Raw genomic sequence first — 24524 nt, 5'->3', positions numbered from 1 at the left:
TATATGCAGTACACAGTAATATCAGCATGTAAAAGCACTTTCTAGTTTCATAATAGAGCTGGGCGATAAATCGATTTTATCGATTAATTTGATAAAATTACAATTATGGACAATATTTTTTAATGAAAATCATTTTTCTCTAAGTTTTTAACTAAGTTTTAACCTCTACCTACGCCAATTTTGGAGTAACGTAGTTCAGAGTGACCCTCCTCATGACAGATTTACTGAAGTGCTGCTTTAAGCAGAAGCATGATATCAATGCATGAGCTTGTAAACAATGTTTTGAATCCTTGATCATTGATTTTTGAATAGATTAAATATCAGCAGAGTTTAAATGTGTCCCAGATTTTTAGAAGGGGGAAAATTGCTTAAAATGGACATTTTTTAGGCCATATCTCTTAGCTCTAAGCACAATGAAAGTATGTCCTTCAGTATATCAGAAAGTGTAACCATAGGTGTGTTTGGGAGGAGTAGAAGTAAGGCATTCCTCAAGAAGATTACATGGAAGAAGGGAGACTACCTTAGAATCCATGACAATTGAGTGTTTCAACCCCCAATACACTTCAGGGGTGACTGGTACATTAGTAACATTTCAACTTTTGTAATGTAACCTTTACCAAAGTTCTTCACCTGGAATCCGAAAATATATATATACAGTAGGGGTGGGAATCTTTTACTATCTCACGATTCGATTCCATTCCGATTTTGGGGGCCACCATTCCATTCAAAATCGATTTTTGATTTAAAACGATTTGATTTATTAAAATTTCTGCTTCTGGCTTATGATGCTTATTGAAAAAAAAGCCTACCGTATTTTTCGGACTATAAGGCGCACCGTATTACAAGGCGCACGATGAGTGAACGGTCTATTTTTAGTGTTAGTCCATACACAAGGCGCACTGGATTATAAGGCGCACTAAATGTCTCTTAAGCATGTCTCTTAACTGGAGCCATTTCACGGTCCTTACACACACACCGTAAGACTATGTTGAAGCACAGTTAGTATTACTCCGCTACGCTCCTGACAACGGTAGCCGTAACGCTCCGACAGACCATAATATTACTATGTTGAAGCACAGCAAGTACCGTATTACTCCGCGACGCTCCTGACAACGGTAGCCGTAACGCTCCGACAGACCATAATATTACTATGTTGAAGCACAGCAAGTACCGTATTACTCCGCGACGCTCCTGACAACGGTAGCCGCAACGCTCCGACAGACCATAATATTATGTTGAAGCACAGCAAGTACGTATTACTCCGCGACGCTCCTGACAACGGTAGCCGCAACGCTCCGACAGACCATAATATTATGTTGAAGCACAGCAAGTACCGCATTACTCCGCGAGGCTTCTGACTATAATAGCGTGTTGTGCCGAATTCGGTGAATAAAACGGTTTTAAAACAGAGATAAAGATTGGATAAGTTTCATTTCTGGATGAAGTGATTTCCAGCGCTGTTTGGATATAACTGTGGATTACAGGAGACTGGATTGATGGATTCTCTTTAGTCTGGACGCGTTTTGAAGGTAGGACCTGTGGCTGAGCGCGGGTGTGTGTTCGGGGGGTGGCGGCAGTGACCGGAGGTTACCCCAGGACAAAAGGAGAGCCTTTTATTACTGGAAACATGCGCTCTGACGCAGCTTTAATTCATGAAACATACATCCTACAGTAAAAGCACAGTTCTGGAATCCGGAGAGCCAGACGATTCGAATGGTGTATGACATGACCGCATTCGATGAAATATGGACGAACGATAAACGCAAATATGAGAGTTATGAATGATTAAAATCATAACCAAGGCGTATTTCGCCCTAAATGTTTATTTTCTGAAAGGATATTCCGCTAAATAGGCTAAATAGCTCAAAAGCAGAGATTCTAAGCTTTAAAATGGTATATTGGATGTCTATATTGAACCTGTAACTGTTCATAACTATTCAGAAACTCAGCCAGTTATGAAATATTAAATATTTCTGGCCCGCCGGTGGGCCAGCGCGTGTTAAGAGGTTAACTTTACTTAGAAGTGGGCGCTAAAAAGAAACAGTTTGTGCTATTACCCCAGAACGGGTGGAAAGGAAAGTTTACCGGCACCTTGTTCTGGCCACGGAGCTACAGTGGAAACTAGCTACCCTGAGCCACAGCCGAGAGGCAGTACGGCAGTCAAAGGTAACCGCGCGCTAGCCCAAGAGGGGGATCTTTTTCTGGCGTGGGTGAGGAATTCTGCACAACAGAGCGCCGTGTACCACATAAAATCGAGGTCAGTAAACACAAGCAAAATCCATACACAAGGCGCACTTCATTATAAGGCGCAATGACGATTTTTGGGAAAAAATAAGTATTTTAAGTGCGCCTTATAGCCCGAAAAATACGGTACATAATATACACCGGTCCTGAAGCAGGTAATGTGTTACAAAAACAATAAAATGTGCAGGAATGTGGGTCCTCAGTGACAGAGGAATCACTGGGATATCACAATGACGTTAATGAACAATAAATAAATAATAAATAACACTGCTTTATTACCAGGCTACTAGCGGTGGTGTGTAGGTGACGCTGCTGGGCTGATGTGACGATAGCAGTGGAGCGCTAAAGTTCAGGAGCCAGCTGCTGATTAACTAGTTAAATTTAGGCCGTTGTATTTCTTCAGAAAGGGGGCAGGAGGTGGAGAAATTAATTCATATTGTCCATTCCTTAATTCCTCTGTGATGGGGAGCTGAAATTAGCTCTGATTAGCTTTTATTTTATTTTTCTGTTCCGCCTTAAATGCTGCAGCACGCTGCCACCTGTTAGCTAGTGGCAGCTAGTTAGCTAGTTAACAGTTACTGAAACGAACTACTAGCGATCTTTTTTATGCCTGTTATGAAGAATTCTGCCATAAAACTTTGAAACTGCACGTTAATCTAAGGTAATATAGTGCTTGTTCTGCCATCTTACCGGTGATTCTCATACACCTTCGTTCTGCGTGGGTCTTGAAGATCTTCGTTTGAAGGGCTAAGGGGTAAGGGATAGGGCCAAGGGAAGAAATGGGATTGGACCTTAGAATCGATTTTGGGACATTTTAAATCGATTCTGAATCGTAGTAAAAGAGAATCAAGATTCTTATGTGAATCGATTTTTTGGCACACCTAATATACAGTGCTTAAAAGTAACTTCCAAGCACTTGCAGTGCAGTGTGCCAGTTCCACTGATGCTCCCACCACCATGTTTAACAGTTGGTAAAGTGTTCATTTTGGCTGAGCAACTCTCCTCAGTCTCCTCAGCTCAGTCTCATCTGACTGGAAAACTTTTTGCTGTAAACTTTTTCTTTGATTCTCGAAGGCTTTTCTCTCTTTGTCCAAACAAACAATATCCACAGCAAATTCAGTCATTTATAACAATAATAAAAACAACAATAACACACTCCCACCCCTGCCTAGCGGGGATGTTCTTTTATTGAAAATCACTGTTTCTGAGCAGTGGTGGGTGTACGGCTCTACTGAGAGTAATAACTGAAGGAACAGACTGAATGTACCATCTTTCAATGCCACCTACACACCGACCTGACGGGACATACTCACTCAAATACACTGCGGATGCCAAGGACAGCTGTCGCTATGGCTACAGAAAGCCGGGGAAAGTCTCTGCTCCCAGTTTAGGAGCGGCTTGGGATTCGCTCAGGCTCAGATTTCACCTCGTGAATCCCATTCACTGCTGCTTTTTCTTAAAGTGATATTCCACTGTATGTACTAAACTGTGTATGATGTTTCTGACATGATTATTATATATTATATTAAATATTCTCTATCACTAGTGATGCTACAACACCAGGAGGGTCAAGAATAGCACATGCCTCCTCCGTCACATGTGAAGTCCAAAAGACTCCGCCTCTTTTTGAGCTGCTGCTGATGCAGCATTATCGAGTAGCATCTCCGAGCACTCGGGGGAAAGCGCAGCGACTCGGTTCTGATACATCAGCTCACAGACGCAGCCTTGTGCTGATCCACATCACCCTAGTAGTGATAAGGGGAAAGAAGAGTGCCATCTACTATACCCACCCAGAGAGAGCAAGACCAACTGTGCTCTCTCAGGGCTCCGGCAGCTGATGGCGAGCTTCACGACTGGGATTCAAACCATCAATCTCCCAGATCATAGTGGCAGAACTTGGTGCCCCTATTTACAGCAAATTACTGACAATTTGACATCCCAACCTACAATAAAGTGGTTCTGCAATCAATGACCCTACTTTTTTTCTGAATGCACTCTCCAATATACTATACCAACAGGACAATGCTCGTCCACATACTGCCACTGTCTCAAGAGTTTTCTAGAAGACACTACAGATTCTATGCTTTTTTGATCTGCATCACCAACCCTTGCCATGATTGAAAATGTGTGGGATGCTGTTGAATGCAATATCAAAACTCTTACATTCATTCCCACAAAATCTGCAGGAACTGTGTGAGAATTTTGGAGCTGCATGGGATGGATTTCACAGGACTCCACTAGGAACATCTTCCTTCAGTTGTTACTGTCAGTAGAGCCGTACACCCACCTCTGCTCCGAAAGAACAATGAAAGAATAATAAAAGAGCATCCATGTTGGGGGTGGCAGTGTGTTATTTTATTGTTATAAATGATTAAATATGTTGTGGATATTGTTTGGAAAAAGAAAGAAAAGCCTTCAAGAAATAAAGTAAAAACTTTTTAGCAGATGGCTAATCAACTGTTAAACATGATGGTGGGAGCATCATGCCCTGACGCTCCATGCTGAGAGCTCTGGCATGTTGCAGCTCCACACGTGTTTCACACTACTCCTCACACTACACTACGTCTGTGTAGCTCAGTGAATATGACCAAGAGTTCTTGTATCTACAGAGCCCCTAAAGTGACATCATGTTAAAAAATAATGCGTGGCCACGTGTTAATAATGCGTGGGTATGAGATCCTTAGGCTTATTAATGCATAGGAATCAATTAATAATGCATGACCACTCCTTATTAATGCATGGGAATGAGATCCTAAGGCGTGGCAACGGCCTATTAAGGTAGGGGAATTAAATAATAATGCGTGGCCACGACTTATTAAGGCATGGGAATGAAATATTAATGCATGGCCACGAATAATAATGCGTGGCCTGAGAGCTGCTTGCTTTGCTAGCTGTGAAACAAAAGGATCTTGTGGCCACGCCTTAATTATCTTGTTTCCATGCATTAGGACACATGTGTCAAACACAAGGCCCGCGGGCCAAATGTGGCCCGCCACATCCTTTTATGTGGCCCGCGAGAGCTTGTAAGATCTCAGTGTCTATAATAAATAGGTCAGAAGCGTTCTTTGACCAAAAACTACATTTCCCACAATGCTTGTCGATTGTATTACCCGCAAAGTTACGGCTTACTGCCACTACACCGCAGTGTAGTCATTGATGTGGAAACCCTGCCGGAGGGAAGGCGTAACTTCGCGGGTGGAATTGAGACATACAAATGTTTATCCCATAATGTCCAGAAAAAGAAAAGTTGATGCAGATGGACGGCTGTGCTTCAAGGCGAAAGACCGGTATGCCTTTTGTGTTACGAAGAGTGTTACCAAAATAAACGCTTTTTAGGAGAGATATAAGTTATGTGTAAATATTTATAAGACAATAGCTGAGAAAATCTGTTTTAATGATGTTAATAAACATCACTGTGACAGCGCTATTCACAGTTTCACCGCAGCAAAGGACGAGCACATGAATCACTTATCTAACCAGCCTGTACTGATTTCTGCACCCAATAACCTCCAATAGCCTTTAATAGTCTTCAGTAGCCTTCAACAGTCTAACCTTGCAGCCGTGGTGTGTCCACTAAACTCCGTAGTTATAAACATCCTGAGGTTAGCAGCGCGCTAACTGACCTGTTTATAATGTAATCCGAGCAGTGACTCCGTGATGGCTGCTGCTGTTAGCTGCTTGGGCTGAAAGATGAACTGTAAAGAGCTGTATTATCCGGTTTGTGGGGTTATTTTATTTCATACACAGAAGAACTTAAAATTTTTAAAAACGCTCCAGACTGGCTCAGCTGAGCCCTGTAGCCCGTGGCTGGGCTGTAGCTCTGACTAAGTAAAGACTGAGGGCTTGTGCTGCTGCTGCAGCTCCCACTAGTGGTTGGATGAGGAAATGCTAAATCTGTTAAATGTTCTTAACAGCTCACAATTTTTTATTATTAAGCCTTATTTCAGTATCAAACGTTTTGATCAAAGTTAATATAACTTGTATTTGATGTCATTTCTATTCACTTGTATAGTTTGGTTCTTGATTGATGGAGTTTTTGGATTTCATAACATGAAAAATCAAAAGGATTTATGTTAATAGAGCAACAAGCAAACATTTTTTTCATGCAACTGTAATATTTGATTGAATAAATAATATTTTGAGAGTTATTTAACATTAAGGAGTAATCACATTCATTTTATATTACATCTGGTTACATTTTCTTATATTTATAAGAAAGAATAAGAATTTACATCTGGCCCTCAGAGGACAGCCAATGTGCCAATGTGGCCCTCGGCCAAAATGAGTTTGACACCCCTGCATTAGGATCTTGTTTCTACTTCTTAATTATCTTGTTTCCATGCCTTAGTAAGTTGTGGCCACACCTTAGGATCTCATACCCATGCCTTAATAAGTCATGGCCACGCATTATTTTTTAAAAATTCTGAATGATTTATTGTTCTTGGTAACATTTAACTTTAATTTATTTCGTCAACCAACTCCTATATTGAAACATGACAGAGAACAACTTCTAAACAGGTGTAATGTTTCCAGAATAATCTCTTATAAAGCTTAATAAGATCATGTCATCTCCTTCACAGACACCGCAGGCTGGTTATTTACTCGACTGCGCTGCAGCATTAGCGTTAGCATTAGCGCTGGGTCTGCCAAATCAGCCTCCTATTTTTACACTAATCTCTCTCTTTAAAATCCGCTAAAAGGTTTAGCTGCTCTGTGACAGGAAGCGACCGCTCGGCTGGAGCCTTTCACATCTCCCGGTTTCTCCACGGGGTCAGACACTGTGACCCCAGCACGACCCCCACAGATCAGCTCCGCCCCTTTACTGCACTACTGCTGTGATCTTACAGCACAATAACGCCCTTATACAGAGTAATATACTAATAAACACATACATCCCTAAATCAGGGTTTAAATTCTTCAATCTATACAAACTATTACTGTTATAATCAGAGAAATTACATTAGTTATTCATAATAAATACTGAACAGTTCAAACATGCTAAATAATTTATAGAAGTTACTAAATTCTTTATTGTAGATACTGAATAATTCATAGTGGATGCTAAGAATTTAACTGTAGGTGTCCAATAAAAAGATTGTGTAATCTGTAGTGGATACTGAATAATTCATAGTAGATTAACTGAACAATTCATTGTGGATATCAAACAATTCATAGTAGACAATGAAAAAAATCACAGATGTTCTTCAAACAACTTGTAGATATGGAATAATTCATAGTGGATACTGAATAATTAATCACAGATACCAAACAATTAATTGTGGATACTGAACATTACATGGTAGATACTAAATAATTCCCAGTGGATACTGTATAATCTGTAGTGGATACTGAATAATTCATAGGAGATACTGTGTAATTTGTAGTGGATACTGAGTAATTCATAGTTAATGCTGTACATTTTTTAGTGGATACTTAAACATTAATTGTAGATATCCACTATAGATTGTATAATATGTGGAGGATACTAAATAAGTCATAGTAGATGAGCTGAGCAATGCATTGTGAATATCAAACAATTGATAGTAGACAATGAATAATTCACAGATTTTGTAAATAACTCATAGCAGATATGGAATAATTCATAGTGGATACTGAATAATTAACCATAGATACCAAACAATTCAGTGTGGATACTGAACATTAATTGTAGATACTAAATAATTAATAGTATATACTGCATAATCTGTGGTGGATAGTGAGTAATTCATAGTAGAAACTGTGTAATTTGTAGTTGATACTGAGTAATTAATCGTTGATACTGTATAATCTGTAGTGGATACTGAGTAATTCATAGTAGATACTGTGTAATTTGTAGTGGTACTGAACAATTCATTGTAGATACTAAATAATTAATGGTAGATACTGTATAATCTGTAGTGGATAGTAAATAATTCCTAGTTGACACTGTGTAATTCATAGTGGATACTGAATAATTAATTCTAGGTACAAACCAATTCATCATGCATACAGAACAATTAATTGTAGTTACTAAATAATTCATAATACATACGGAGAGATTATTTGTGAATATCAAACAATTCATAGTAGATACTGAATTATTCATAGTTACTTGTTACTAATCAGTTCATAGTGGATACTGAATAGTTCTTTGGGGACTCAAAACATTCATTGTTTTGACTGAATCAGTAGGAACTAATGGATAATGCGTATTAGATACTGAATAAATTATAGTATATACTAAATAATTCAGATTATTTACTGAACAATTCATACTGTACAGTATAGTGACGCATCTGTCGCTCTGATATGTGTTGTGGTTTATTATATATGATGTGTGGGATTGTACATGAGCTTGAAGGTGTGTGTGTTTTTTGGTTTGCTGGTGTGTGTGTGTGTGTGTGTTTGTGTGTGTGTGTTTGCTGTGCTCCAGTTCAGAGAGTCAGGTGCAGGAATATGAATGAGTTTGGAGGAGTATTATGGGATAGCTGCTATTCCTGCAGCAGGGGAGCCCACGGGAGGCTGGGATACGGATGCCCATCGTGAGCCGTGCCATAGGCTGGAACAGGATCATTAATAAGCAGCTTTCTCTCTCTGTTAAAACACGACACTTTATTATCTGGGATGTGTTGGAGTGTGTATAACCAGGATGAATGGAATATTAAAGCACCTGTATAATAGTGGAAAACCCATTTTTAATATCTGTCGAGACTGATGGATGCAAAATAGTTTTGGGATATTTACCTATTCAGCCTTTACAGTCCATCTAATAGCCTGTTTTGAATGTGTCGTGGTCATAATGTCATATTTGCATAATGTCATATATGACTGCCCATTTAGCCCAGGGAACTTTAGCTTCATATATTATGCTGCATTTATTAAACCTGTGAATTTTTGGGGTTATATATTACTTATGCCTGCTGTTGTTATGCTCTTTAGTTATGAGAATCATTGTGAATTTGTATGCAGGACTTACCGAATTCTGCCAAATTTCAATAACAGAGACCTCAGGGACCACGACTAATTTTTCCAGACATTTAGAAAAAAAGGAGAGATTAGTACAAACTAGCAAGATAACTAATGTTAGCAGCAAACTAGCTAACATAAGTTACTAATGTTATCAGGGAGAGCAGTGACCTTAGCAACGAGCTAACTAACACACCAGTGTTACCGGGGAGAGAACTAAAGCTAGCAATGAGCTAGCTAACCTTAGCAACAAGCTAGCTAACACACTAATGTTACCAGGGAGAGAACTAAAGCTAGCAATGAGCTATCTAACCTTAGCAACAAGCTAGCTAACCTTAACAACAGACTAGCTAACCTTAGTGACGAGCTATCTAAAATACTAATGTTACCGGGGAGAGAACTAAAGCTCACGACAAGCTAGATAACCTTAGTGACAAGCTAGCTAACACACTAATGTTACCAGGGAGAGAACTAAAGCTAGCAACGAGCTAGCTAACCTTAGCGACAAGATAGCTAACCTTAGTAACAAGATAGCTAAAATACTGATGTTACCGGGGAGAGGACTACAGCTAGTGACAAGCTGGATAACCTTAGCGACAAGCTAGCTAACCTTATTGATGAGCTAGCTAACCTTAGCAACAAGCTAGCTAACCTTAGCGACGAACTAGCTAACCTTAGCAACAAGCTAGCTAACCTTCGTGCTGAGCTAGCTAAAATACTAATGTTACCAGGGAGAGAATTACAGCTAGTGACGAGCTGGCTAACCTTAGTCTGTTGTTTAAGAAGTAAAAGTAAATGGTAAGGCTAAGTTAGCCCAGCTAAGGTTCCTATCCTATCCATGTACAGCTCGTGTCTTTTAGCTGGAAAACAGCCTGTTTGTGAAAGTGTAGTATTGATACTACGCATGATATTTGATGCTGAATGCTTCTTCATATATGCGAGTATAGTGTCAAAATGAACATAAACCTGCAGTTAATCGTCTCTCCCTGCACTGTATTGAGGTGTGTATGTGTGTTTGCCTGTGTACCTGACTTTACTGCCTGGGGAATGCTTTCTACTAGAATATGGAAACATTCCTCTGAGAATTTGATTGCACAAGCTTTAGTGAACTGAGAATCATTCCCACCTTATCTCCAACTCATTCCCAACTCAGCAGTGCAATTTTAGTTATACATTTACCTCAGCAGTGCTACTCAAGCCACGTATGAGTGAAATTTAGAGAAAGAAAGACAGAGGATCTGTTGGTAAAGATAGATTTTACACATGATATTTGATGCTGAATGCTTTATTTTTCTTCATATACGTGAGTATAGTGTCAAAATGAACTTAAACCTGCCGTTTGTCGTCTCTCCCTAGTCTGTGTACTTCACCTTACTGCCTGGGGAATGCTTTCTTCTAGAATATGGAAACATTCCTCTGAGGATTTGATTGCATAAGCTTTAGAGAAGTAAAGATCATTTCCACCTTGTCTCCAACTCATTCCCGCAACTCAGCAGTGCAATTTTAGTTATACATTTACCTCAGCAGTGCTACTCAAGCCACAAGAGTTTAATTTATACAGAAAAATGCAGCCAGTTTTTTGGAAACAAGCAAATGCTAAAGCTAATTTAGCTCTGCTAATGTTACTATCCTATCCCTGTACAGCTTGTGCTTTTCAGCTGGAGAAAATAGCTTGTTTGTGAAAGTGTATTAATTGTACCAAGCACAGTAATTGATGCTGAATGCTTTATTTTTCTTCATACATGTGTTGAATTGCATAAGCTTTAAGCTGTGCAATTGTAGTCATAAATTTACCTCAGCCGTTCTGCTTCTCAAGCCACCCACAAGTGAAATTTACACAAAGAAATGGCTTAGTAAGCTCAGCTAATGATATCCTACTTTCCTAGCCCTGTACAGCTTGTGTATTTTAGCAAGTTTCTTGACAGTGTAGTAAACTGATACCAAGATGATCCCAATGCTAATTAATGCTGAATTCTTTATTTTTATTCATTTATGTGAATATAGAGTCAAAATGAACTTAAACCTGCCATTTGTCGGCTCTTCCTGCTCTTTTGAAGCACACTGCTTCACACTGCAAATTTTAACGTATATGATTTCAAATAAATTACTAATTTTCTCTATACATTATTTGGTCTTTTTGCTGGTTAAAATTTTTGTGAAGAAGGTTTTTGAAGGCTGTGTTGGATGTTTCCGAGCTCTTGCCTACAGCTCTTGTCCTTGAACAGAGTTTTAAAGCTTCCTCTATTAGAATTCTTGAAATCCCTGAATCCTCGGGTGGTGCTTCACCATCTTTCTGTCTCTGTCCTAAGAATTACTGTTTCATCTGTACTCAATATCTTTCTCACTTGCGCTCTCTCTCTCTCTTTCTCTCTGTCTCCTGTGAGCGGCTTGAGGGCAGTGTTACATATTTAAAATCTGATTATTATAAAGAAATGAGGGTTGGTTGAAAAACGACATGTCTCTTACCACAGTTAATATTCTCTTTCTCTCTCTCTCTCTCTCTCTCAGGTCTCCCGCAGTGTCGATCGTCCCACCTCCAGCCTCCCTCTCGCTCTCGCGCTCTTCTGTTCAGTGTGTGTGAGGTTTCCTCCATGCTGGTGTTTAACGGCTGATCCATGGGCCGCTCTCCGGTCAGCTTGTCCAGACTGAAGCTGGGGAGGTTAAAGGTCGTGCGGCGGCAGCTGCTACAGCGCTATGAACACCAGCCATTCGTCTCCTGCCTGGCCGGACTCTACGGCTGCCAGTGGAGACGATACCAGAGGGCCAAAGCCCAGCCTGGAGAGTGCTGCTGCAGCCGGGTGAGAGAAATATATACTATACAGCTCTGAAAAAAAATAAGAGACCACTTAAAAAATATGAGTTTCTTTGATTTTACCAAATTAAAAACCTCTGGAATATAATCAAGAGGAAGATGGATGATCACAAACCATCAAACCACCAAACTGAACTGCTTGAATTTTTGCAACAGGAGTAAAGGCATAAAGTTATCCAAAAGCAGTGTGTAAGACTGGTGGAGGAGAACATGATGCTAAGATGCATGAAAATTGTGATTAAAAAACTGGGTTATTCCACCAAATATTGATTTCTGAACTCTTAAAACTTTATGAATATGAACTTGATTTCTTTGCATTATTTGAGGTCTGAAAGCTCTGCATCTTTTTTTGTTATTTCAGCCATTTCTCTTCAAATTTTCTGCAAATAAATGCTCTAAATGACAATATTTTTATTTGGAATTTGGGAGAAATGTTGTCTGTAGTTTATAGCATAAAACAACAATGTTCATTTTACTCAAACATAAACCTATAAATACCAAACTCAAAGAAACTAATTCAGAAACTGAAGTGCTCTCTTAATTTTTTTCCAGAGCTGTATATCCACTATACACTATATGGACAAAGCTGTGTTTGTGTGTGTGTTTGCACATCTGTGTCAGCTATGGGTGCCACCCAAAGTGACTGATGTTTCTCATAAAGTGACCAGTAAATGGAAATATAAAATAGGGTTTTCTAGTAAAGTGGCCAATAAGTACAAATATAAAATAGTGGTTTCTAATAAAGTGGCCAGTAAGTAGAAATATAAAATAGGGGTTTCTAATAAAGTGGCCAGTAAGTGTGATATAGGGTAGATATAGGGGTTTCTAAAAAAAGTGTTAAGTCAGTACCTATGTAAAGTAGGTGTTTCTAATAAAGTGGCCGGATAGTAAAGTAGGTATTTCTGATAAAGTAGCCAGTGAATGTAAGTACAATGCAGGGGTTTCTTATAAAGTGGCCAGTCAGTGCAAATGTAAAGTAGGTGTTTTAAATAAAGTGGCCAGTTACTGCAAATACATTTTCTAGACATTTGCATATATACAATAAGTGTTTCTAATAAAGTAGCCAGTAAGTGGAAGTATAAAATAGGGTTTTCTAATAAAGTGGCCAGTCAGTGTATATGTAAAGTAGGTGTTTCTGATAAAGTGGCCAGTGACTGTAAGTACAGTGTAGGTGTTTCTGATAAAGTGGCCAGTGACTGTAATTACAGTGTAGGTGTTTCTGATAAAGTGGCTGGTCAGTACATATGTAAAGTAGGGGTTTCTGATAAAGTGGCTAGTGAGTGGAATCACAGGGTAGCTGTTTCTTAAAAAATGTCCATTTACTGCAATTAAATTTACTAGACTAATGATTATTTATAATAGGTGTTTCTAATAAAGTGGCCAGTGAGTAAAAGTGAAATTAAGGTGTTTCTAATAAAGCGGTCACTTACTGCATATAAATGTTCAAGACTAGTGTGTATATATAAAGCAGGGGTTTCTAGGAAAGGGTCCAGTTAGTGCCTCTATAGAAGTGTTTCTAGGACAGTGGCAAGTTGGTATATAGCGTATATTGTGTGTGTGTATATATATATATATATAAAACTCTATATAACCCCCTCACGCATGCATCCACGTGTAGTTTATGTCCTGATATAAACTGCGTATCCTCACACCGCGCTCACAGACCAGACCAGCTGAATCCCTCCGGCTGCTCCGCCCGGCTGTAGACCGCTGATTCGGTCACTTTGGCCGGCTGCATGTGCTGATTGCAGTTTGTGCTGAGCGCTGCATCGATTATACACACGCGCTGACACACACTCACGCTGACACACACACACTGCTTTCTAAAAGGAGCTTTTTTATCATCATGCCAGAATAATCGATCTACCCTGATTTATCCATAAACCCTGTACAGGACTGATTAGAGCGCGAGTGTGAGGGTTTGCATCATGATGTAATGATGTAGTTCTGCAGCATTAGAACATTAGAGGTCTTTCATTAGGATGACTCACTCTTGCGCTCTCTCTTTGTGAGAGTAAAGAGGCCGGGCTTATTGATTTGCAGTGTTTTGAAGGATGCATTAGTGTGACGTACTTCTACAGAATCCCCTCAGACTGAAGTGCTCTAAATCAGCTTGTCGTTGTTACTGAAAGCTGTGTGTGTGTGTGTGTATTTGTGTATTTCAGTTGGAGTGTGGCAGTTTCGGCCTCCTCATCGTTACGTTTTTCCTGACGCTGGTGTTCCTGTATTTCTGGAGCGAGGCTCAGAATGACTACAATGATTTTGACTGGTAAGCATTAATCACTGGAGGTGCTACAGTGTGCTACACTATTATCTATTGTGTTATTTTGCCTGTGGTGCAGTTTTATAAAGATTTTGAAAGAATCCCAAATTACTCACAACTTCCTACGTAGTGTACTCAGCAAGTCATAAAATTACATATTCTAAATATATGCAGAACATATATAGATACATATAGAACAGAATAATATTTACATTCATGTATGATATTCATATATTTGAAATATTTTGGCTCTAGAAACGCATAGGACTTTTTTTGCTCATATATTGACATTTCATGTCTCAGGAGACATATTTGAGATTCTCACTTGGGTTTTATTTAGAGATCAACTTTGTCACTGATGAGAAATAACATTAGACAATAATGAGATATAAGACATGATAAACCTCTTTTAATTAAGTTTAATGAGTCAAAACTGAGAATAGTGTTTTTGTAATGCCTTTCTCTGCTCTGCTTTGCATGTGCTGGGGCTAGGCTCAGCCCCTCACCTGAGGCACATCAGTGAGACACAGCTGCAGCTCTTTTCATAAGACTGATTTGGACTCTCTTTAGCAGCTCAGTGTGTGTTGCTCTCTTCGAAGTTTCTTTGTTCTTAACCTGAGTTCTGAGTGTTTCTAGTTCAGTTTAATTCTTGTGTTTAACCTGTAACCTATTGTTCTGTATTTGGACCTGATAATGGATTTGCCTACTCTATGTTTTCTGATCTCTGCCTGTCCTGACTATGCATTTGGTAAACCTTCAAATAAATTCTCTCAGTTTCAGACTTCATATTTTTTCTTTAGGAATGAACGGTACTTATTTAGTAAAGCAATAAAAAAACTAACAAAATCATTCAGAAGCTTTGTAACCAAAAACATATTCAATTCAATCAACACAAACAACTGTCTGTAATGATTTATACTGTTCAGGATACAGTTGCAAGTTTATTGAGCTTTAAATCACAAAAAGGAAAAAAGGGATATCCAAGAATCAGTCCAGGACCAGCACAGAATTAAAATTATTAAATGCCAAAGAACAGAAAAAAACAGTAATTGGTAGATAGATCAAAAGATAAAAAACAATATTACTAGATACAAACAAAATAGCTAACTGTACCGAAGCGAGAATAGGTGGGCCAGCTGTGTGGGCCAGTCCCTAGAACTGTGGAGAGTCTGGTCTTCGTATGCCAACCTTACAACAAACAATCTTCAAGCGATTTCGCTGTTGCAGACACATTTTCAGTGTCGGGATAAAATCCAGAGAATCTTGCTAGAGTCTCGTCATCTCGATCATTTAGGGAAAGGTGGCGATTAGGATTGAAGATTTCAGTCAGTCTCAGATTAAAACAACTCTGTTTAAGATTATCTTAAGTCTTGAGACTTTGCTCATGCAAATAGTGACGTGAACAATGTCGACAACCAATAGGAGAGCTAAAGGAAACCGCAAGGCAAGAACGTGAACGCTAATAAAAATACTAAAAGAATCTCAGAAAGAATCTAATTGCAGTTTTGCAAATAGTGACCCTGCAAGATCCCCAGTCTTTGCAAAATCTTAGTCTGTGAGTAGAAGGTCTGGGACTTGTCTTTAGATGTTAAAGGGTGTCAGACTTTAGTCTATTAAAAATCTTTTCAAAGTTTTTTAAGGTTGTCTAGTGTATAGTTAGCATTACACAGGCTGACAAGTCGACTCTGGCCCCGTCCAATCAGTTTAAGTTTAGAAAACTAGGGTATCTACTCTAGGATTTTTCTGTTATATTGGTAGATAGGTACATTGTAGGTTTATGCCTTATGTACTTTATTTTATAGGGAATTTGAAGATATTTGAGATTTAGCCAGAACATTCATGCACTGTGGTATCAGTATTAATAATGTATGTATGAGGAAGTGTCTGAATTCACTTGGGTTTACACTGTTAATAGGAGAAAACTTAATAGCCTCTTCTTAAATAGTATAATACTAAAGGAGGTAGGGATTAATTTTGGTCACAGTCTAAACGTAATATTTGATGTTTTCTCTCAGGTTTAACTTCGGGAACCTGGGCTTTTGGTTCCCGTGGTCCCTGGTGCTGCTGGTGGTGTCTGCAGCACTGTTCACCTACGTCGCCCTCCTGCTGGTGAGAATGAGGAACTGCAGCGCTGTTGAACTTTGCTTTATGCAGTGATTTTGTGTTTTATCTGAAACTGTAATTTTATCTCTGGCAGGTTTTAGCAGTGTGCCTTCTCTCTGAAGGTCAGAGGCTGTATCTACACTGGAGCCACAAGGTAAACAATAATAATTAAACAGGAGATTTTATTATGTTAATATATTTATTTAAATGTCCATTAAAATCTGTGTGGATTTAGCCCCAGTAGTACCAACATTTACAGGTACAGGAATGTGCATGGAATATATCAGATACCAGCATAGATGATAATCTGCATATTTCCACAATTTCTATATAAGCTTCACGTCTTTTAATTTCCTCTGCTGGTGTTTTTATAGATTTCATTAAAGCCTGTTAAACTGAATGATCCAGAACAGCCATAATGCCCAAGCACTGACATGATTTCCAAAAAAATGCTGCTTTAGAGAGAGGGAGAGAGTGATTGAGTGAGTGAGTGAGAAAGAGAGAGAGAAAAAGAGAGGGAAGGACTGCGCAAGTGAGCGAGAGAGAAAGAATGAGCAAGTGATTGATCGAGCAAGTGTGTGTGAGAGAGAGAGAGAGAGGAAGACTATGCAAGTGATTGAGTGAGCAAGAGAGAGATAAAGAGAGCGAGAGAGACGAGGACTGCACAAGTGAGCGCGCGCGAGAGAGAGAGAGAGAGAGAGTGCACAAGTGATTAGCGAACATGCGAGAGAGATAGACTGCACGAGTGACTGAGCGAACAGGTGAGAGAGAGACAGAGAGAGGAAGACTGTGCAAGTGATTGAGTGAGAGAGAGAGAGAGAGAGAGAGAGAGAGGAAGACTATAAGAGGTAGAGGAAGACTTGCGCGAGTGAGTGAGCAAGAGAGAGACAGAGAGAGAGTAAGACTGTGTAAGAGATAGAGGAAGACTGCGCGAGAGAGAGGAAGACTGCGTGGGTGAGTAAGAGAGAGAGAGAGAGAGAGAGAGGAGGAAGACTGCACACGAAAGACAAAAAGGGAACAAGAATGAGTGAGAGACAGCATGAATTCCAACGAATGAGCAAGACAGAGAGAGAGAGAGAGAGAGAGAGACAGTACGAGCGTCTGGGAAATTTCAGCACATCGGCGTTGTGTGGACAATTGAAATGATCCACAGTTTTTGCACGCTCTCTGCTTGGGTTTGTCAGGGCGCTGGTGCGGTTGTTTTTACCATGCTGCTGCGCGCTTTTATGCACATTTATGCATGTTTCATGCAAAGTATTGAAAATAGGAAACCATATTTTTTGGGACTTTTCCATGTTTGGTAGTACCGTAGTACTGGGACATTTCGGGCGGTGATTTTTTGGTATCAGATTTCGATTACCCAGCCCTAAACACTTCCCAACCTATACAGGATTTTTGATGAAACATTCCATAATCAATTGAACCACTTTTATTTGATGATTTCCAGATTATCAGTAGGATGATTATTATGATTATGGGCAAAAAGAGTTTATGGACAACTTTCTAACGTTTTTTTTTTTTTGCATTGTACAGATTGGTATTCTGGTGACCCTCACCTTCTCTATCAGTGCCACAGCGGTGCTCTCTGATTTATGGAGCAAAGAGTGGAAAACGCTGCTCCTCTCCTTTCAGGTTAGTTACTTACTTTATCTGTTATACTCTGGATGGCTAGTGGATAACACACATAAACTCATAAGAGTAGCTGCTTGAGTTCCCTTCACTGCATTGTGAGTGTGGCAAAGCTCTTACTTTCACTATTAAACATATCTCTGAATTCTAGTATTGTTTTACTACCAACTGATTTAACCATTGATCACATTTCTTCTTGACAGATGATGTTTCCCCACTGTCCTTCCACAGTTTATTAATCTGATTTTAGTAGTTTCAGGAATCTTCTTAGATGTTTCTCTAAATTATTAATGCAATAATTCAACTCTTCTGAAAGAGATTAACTTTATGATCTTTTCCACAACCACAGGATAAGGCTTTCCACATGGTTGTTTAACAAATGAGAAGCTACTTCCTGCATCAGTTAAATAACTTGTTGCCAGATGAAACATAATCAACTATACAGTGATTATTATTCAATGCGAGGCTCTTACCTATTTGCTTAGTTAAATCCAGGCGCTGAAATTTTTAATAGAAGTGTTATGAGTGAACTGAGGGAATATATATTAAATGTAACTTTATTTATATAATTTTATTGTTTGTAGGTCACAGCACCTTTTCTACATGTGGGCGGAGTCTTGCTAATGACCCTGCTGTCCTGGCCAGTGGCCTTACACTTCTTTCGCATGAGTAAGAGAGGTAAGTAACTGCTTTACATGAACATGTCCAAATTGTTCCCATAGTGTCAATATCCCACTTTCATTCTCACGGGCATGAAACTCACCAGAGCTGCACAGGTTACTACTGGAATCTGGAAGCCCCACAGGTGCTTAATTAGGTAAAGATCTGTAGATGTACAGGTGCATCTCAAAAAATTTAAATATCATTAAAAAGTTACTTTATTTCAGTAATTCAGTTCAAAATGTGAAACTCATATATTTTATATAGATGTAGTACACACAGAGTGATCTATTTTAAGCATTTATTTCTTTTATTGTTGATAATTTTGGCTTACAGCCAATAAAAACTAAAAAATCAGTGTCTCAGAAAATTAGAATATTATATAAGACCAATTGGTACTTTTGGCAGTCCTGCTGGAAAATGAAATCCACATCTCCATAAAAGTTGTCAGTAGCAGAGGGAAGCATGAAGTGCTGTAAGATTTTGTGGGAAAACAAAACTGCACTGACTTTAGACTTGATAATAAAACACAGTGGATCAACACCAGCAGATGACATGTCTCTCCAAACCTTCACTGATTGGTGGAAACTTCACACTTGACCTCAAGTAGCTTAGACTGTGTGTCTCTTCACTCTTCCTCCAGATTCTGCTCCCTTGATTTCCTTTAAATGAAATTTTACAATTTACTGATGATCAGTGATGGTTTAGAGATTTGCGGGTTTCATTTTCCAGCAGGACTTGGCACACTGCCCACACTGCTAAAGTACCAATTGGTCTTATATAATATTCTAATTTTCTGAGACACTGATTTTTGGGTTTTGATTGGCTGTAAGCCATAATCATCAACAATAAAAGAAATAAAAGCTAAAAAAAAATGATCACTCTGTGTGAAATACATCTATATAATATATGAGTTTCACATTTTAAAGTGAAGTGCTAAAATAAAGTAACTTTTAAATTATATTCTGCTTCCTGAAGACACAATAATGTTTGTGTATGTTTGACATTCATTTTGGGATGACATATCATGCATCCTTGGTGCTTCTATCTCTATATTTATCTTTATCTCTCTCTCTCTTTTCTCTCTTTCTCTCTCTTTCTCTCAATCTGTTTTCCTTCACACCTTATCCTCTGCGACCCTTCCTCTCCTTCCATCTGTTTGTCTGGTTGTCCCTGGTGATGACGTTTGGGGGCTGACTAACGTCTGGATTCTCAGAGGGCGTCTGATGAGAGAATGAGTAATGAGAGCGAGAGAAAGAGAGAGAGAGAGAGAGAGAGAGGAGAGAGAGAGGGAGAGGTGTGAGGGTCACAGGGTTGCACCAGCCGTGTCAGCTGTGTCTGTTGACACACACCCGCTCTATTGTTTACACACCACACTGACATCTTTCTCTACGTCTCTCTCTATATATACGTCTCTCTCTGTCTTTATCCATCTCTCATTCTTTCTCATTTTTCCCCCTTTTTCTCTCCATCTGTTTTCTCTCCATCTCTCATGTCCCATGACTTTTGGCAGGTCTCATGTAAGCTAAAGAGACTGACCTGTGGGATATGTGAATATTAATTACTCACACAACTTCAGATATGAACCGTCCCGTCCCACTATCAGACCTCACTACAACTCCCATAATTCTCTGCCATGGCCTTGCCATGAGCACACTGACCAGTGTTTAACCACACTCGAATATACAGCTAAAAACCTCTGGAATAAAGTCTATAGGAGGCTAAATGATCACAAGCCATCAAAATAAACTGAACTGCTAGAATTTTTGCACCAGGAGTAAAGGCATGAAGTTATTCAAAAGCAGTGTGTAAGACTGGTGGAGGAGAACATGATGCCAAGATGCATGAAAACTGTGATTAAAAACCAGGGTTATTCCTCCACCAAATATTGATTGTTTCTGAACTCTTAAAACTTTATGAATATAAACTTGTTTTCTTTGCATTATCAAAATTTTTTAAACCAGTTTTAAATATTTATTTATTTATTGATTAGTACTTAATGAGTTCATATTTAACATGAGATGAGCTGAAAATTTTAAATCTGAACATTAAGTAGAATGGCTCTAATGAGCTAAAATTTTGAAATAATTTCTGCTAAATCACAGTACAAATCTGCAGTGTTTCCTGTGTCTTAGTGTATCTATGGGTTTATCAGGTCAGCAGGGTTAATTTTAAGCTGCAATATAAAACATCTTTGCTTAGTTTAATGTGAAACAATAAAACAGAGACATGAATGCTTAAACATATGACCATCATCCTCATCCTCCTCCTGATTTTCCATTATAGGATACCGTCACTGCCCGGCAGAGTTGTGTAATGGTTTATTAAAGCTCTCTAAAGCCGCTCCTGATTCCAGAAACTCTGCTCTGGATTTCCAGCTGCTGTGAGATGGTGCTCGTCTGAGACGCTCTGTTTTCCTCTGTCTGGATAAACAGACTGTGGGTGGAGGGAGATGTGGGTCTGGAGTGGGTGTGGGTTTAAAAAGGACGGAAATTCTTTAGACATTACCAAATAAATAGTGGTGAAAATGCAAGGCATGCTCCTGTGAGGGCAGGAGTATGTGGACAAGCATTTTCCTGTTGCAATACTGCACCAGAGTGTGTCTTTAGAAGATGTTGTAATTGTTGGACTTTGTACTTGCAAAAACAGGGTTGTATTATATGTTTGTATTAATATATTTAGTCTTTTTCTTATTTCAACTCCCACTGAATATATCTTAATAATTTAAGTCAGTTTACTGGTGTCATTTTAAACTTTTAATATCCAACCACCTTCAGATAGCCTATAGCTGTTTTATTTAATCTTATTTGTTCTTAGCTTGTTTTAGTTCTTCTCCTATTTTTTATTACCTTTTTATTTCTTTCACTATTTTATTTTAGATAGATAGATAGATAGATAGATAGATAGATAGATAGATAGATAGATAGATAGATAGATAGATAGATAGATAGATAGATAGATAGATAGATAGATAGATAGATAGATAGATAGATAGATAGATAGATAGATACTTTATTTATCCCGAAGGAAATTTAGGCATAAATTTTGATTAGTTTTGTGTTATTGCTTTTTAACTTTAATTTTATTAGTTTCTTTTATTATTATTATTATTATTATTATTATTATTATTATTATTATTATTATTATTATTATTATTATTATTATTATTATTAATACTTGTATTATTTTCAGTAGTAGTATTAATAATAATATTCATATTTCTTTATTGTACTATGTAAGTTTAAAAATGATTAAATGTAGTTATCATTTTCATTTCCCTTTTTGTTCTCAGCTACATTAAAAATGAGGGTTGCCCTTAATGTACGTCCTAGCCAAAATAAAGATTAATTGATTTATTGATTAATAACTGCATTAATATGTTATTGATTATTATAAATATATAAATATGTGTGGCACAAAATGTTCATAAAATGTGTCGAGAAATTGGCCATAATGACATCACAATGGAGTGCAGTTAAAATGGGCATTATGACATCATAACGGGGTTACAGAGTCCAATATGAAATCTATATCTACTATTGTCACAATGGCTATATGACATCACAATGGCTTTCCATCACAATGGCCATTATGACATAGTATTTCAATATTGGCTGTCGCAGTGGCCAATATGACATCACAATGGAGTGTTTTATTTATATTTATACTTAAATTGTCTTTTTATTATTTCAACTCCAATATCTAAATCTTCTCCTTAATTAAATCCTTCAAATAATTAATTTTAAAAGTAATGTGTAAGTGCATTATTATGCTATTGTTTATTATACATATATGAGTGGCACAAAATGGTCACAAAATGATGATAATAAAAGTTTATCTCAATAAATTCTGGCAAAAAATTGAATTAAAAATCATTTATCTAATTATGAAGTGTGTCCCAATACTTTTGTCCATAGAGTTTAATTACATTAAGATTAAATCAGAATTTGGCTCAGTCCTTCAGGTAGTATCAGCTGGTCTGTGCCAGGGAATCGTATAACCATGATCATAATAAATTTGATAACACTAGAGAGGCATTTCATAGTTTTAGCCAGTGCAGCAGTTTACACTGGATCCAAATATGATCATATTACTTTCATTATTTAATTATTATTATTATAAATAAGACAAAGGCAGGAATGTGTTTAGAGCTATTTGCACAGTATTGATAGTAAAAAAAAATGATAAAGTAGAATAAAGCATTGATTTGGCTTTTTTCTGGGTAAAGAATAGGCCTAGGCAGTGCCATAACATAGGCAGAAGCTTTATTACACAATATAATAAATATTTTTACTCTACAGACAGTCTCAGGAGCTGAATCTCTCCTCCAGAGAGCTTGTATCTCCAGCACATACTGTACCCGTGTTTCTGAAGCGTGTGTGTGTGTGTGTTTTCTCTGCAGTGAGGCAGGTAATGATCCTGGGTCTGTACCTGGCAGTGCTGTTCGCTCTGTATCTGGTCCCGCTGGGCATGTACTCCCCCTGCATTAAGGAGGAGGGCACGCTGGGCCCCGCGCCCGTCCTCATCGGGCACAGAGGAGCTCCCATGGTAAACTCTCTCTGTTTATATCAGAAGCACCTCACACACAGCAGTGTTTAATATAGGGGAAATAAAAACTTTATCTTTCAGTGGATTCAGTGTAAACAGATTTTATTCCCACGTCATTCTAGAACATTTCTATTGGTCCATTCACTATGAAAATTTTAAACAAACAGTATTGTAGTATTGTCACAATGGAGTACCATCATGACATCATAATGGGGTTCCATTACAATGGCCAGTATCACATCACAGTGGAATGCCATTTGTCATCACAATGGCCATATGACATCACAATGGAATTTGACATCACAATGCCCATATGACATCACAGTGGTCATATTGACATCATAATGGTGTTCCATTACAGTGGCCAGTATGGCATCACAATGCACTATTTTCACAGTGGCCATATGATATCACAACAGTCATATGACATCAGAGTTGAGTGCTATTACAATGGCCATATGACATCACAATGGAGTATCATCACAATGGCCATATGACAATTTTAATGGCCTTATGACATCTCTATAGAGTATTATCACAATGGCCATATGACATAATGATCATATGATTTTCTTTCTTTTTTTTCTTTCTTTCTTTCTTTCTTTCTTTCTTTCTTTTTCACAATGGAGTATCATCACAATGGCCATATGACATTACGATAGCCTTATGACATCTCTATAGAGTATCATCACAATGGCCAAATGACATCACAATCACAGCTGGCGCTGCTGAAGCTTCTGAGTCACTGCATTTAATTTCCTCTTCTCTGCGTGTGTGTGTGTGTGTGTGTGTGTGTGTGTTTCAGCTCGCGCCTGAGAACACACAGCTATCCTTCCAGAAGGCTGTGGAGGCTGGAGGGGAGGGGCTGGAGACGGACGTTACTATAAGGTCTGTTTTCTTCCTTTCTCTTTCTCTCTCTCTTTTTCCTCGCCTGCCCCCTCTACGTCTCCATTATCCATCATTATATCAGTCCGTCATTATTCTGGGCTGTATTAACCTCCATTCCTTATTTCACCTTCTAAGACGTTTCACGCGGCTGCTGTTTGTCCAGTGATCAGGCACATGTCCAGCCATGAGCTCTGATCTCTGATCCTTCCAGCACTCACACACACACACACACACACACACTCATTCACAACATCCAGCCACACACACCACCATCCCTGTGACAGCCTAGAGTTCAGTTCCTTGTGTTAGACCCCTAAATCTACATTCTGCTAAGTGGTGGGAACCTTCATTATCTTTATTATCATTACCAGAATCATCATTATATCATACAGTGTCGTATATTATCTTATATACAGTATAAAATGATATAGT

General features: G+C 38.5%; 1 protein-coding gene across 4 annotated transcripts in view; it reads left to right on the top strand.

Moving 5' to 3' along the window:
• The window catches only part of gdpd4a (glycerophosphodiester phosphodiesterase domain containing 4a), a 61126-nt gene that overhangs the window by 13312 nt on the left and 23290 nt on the right, over positions 1 to 24524 (top strand). For all 4 annotated transcript variants that reach the window (XM_022665965.2, XM_049483723.1, XM_049483724.1 and 1 more), the window contains exons 2-9: positions 11698 to 11987; positions 14167 to 14270; positions 16280 to 16373; positions 16462 to 16521; positions 17901 to 17999; positions 18581 to 18674; positions 23059 to 23204; positions 24010 to 24092. In XM_022665965.2, the coding sequence (XP_022521686.2) occupies positions 11805 to 11987; positions 14167 to 14270; positions 16280 to 16373; positions 16462 to 16521; positions 17901 to 17999; positions 18581 to 18674; positions 23059 to 23204; positions 24010 to 24092 (863 nt within the window). In that variant the 5' untranslated portion in view covers positions 11698 to 11804. The remainder of the gene's footprint in view (positions 1 to 11697; positions 11988 to 14166; positions 14271 to 16279; positions 16374 to 16461; positions 16522 to 17900; positions 18000 to 18580; positions 18675 to 23058; positions 23205 to 24009; positions 24093 to 24524) is intronic.

Source organism: Astyanax mexicanus, chromosome 9 (assembly GCF_023375975.1).
Source record: "Astyanax mexicanus isolate ESR-SI-001 chromosome 9, AstMex3_surface, whole genome shotgun sequence".
NCBI lineage: Eukaryota > Metazoa > Chordata > Actinopteri > Characiformes > Acestrorhamphidae > Astyanax > Astyanax mexicanus.
The sequence above is the reverse complement of the archived record's forward strand: the minus strand, read 5'-3'. Positions and strand labels throughout refer to the sequence as shown.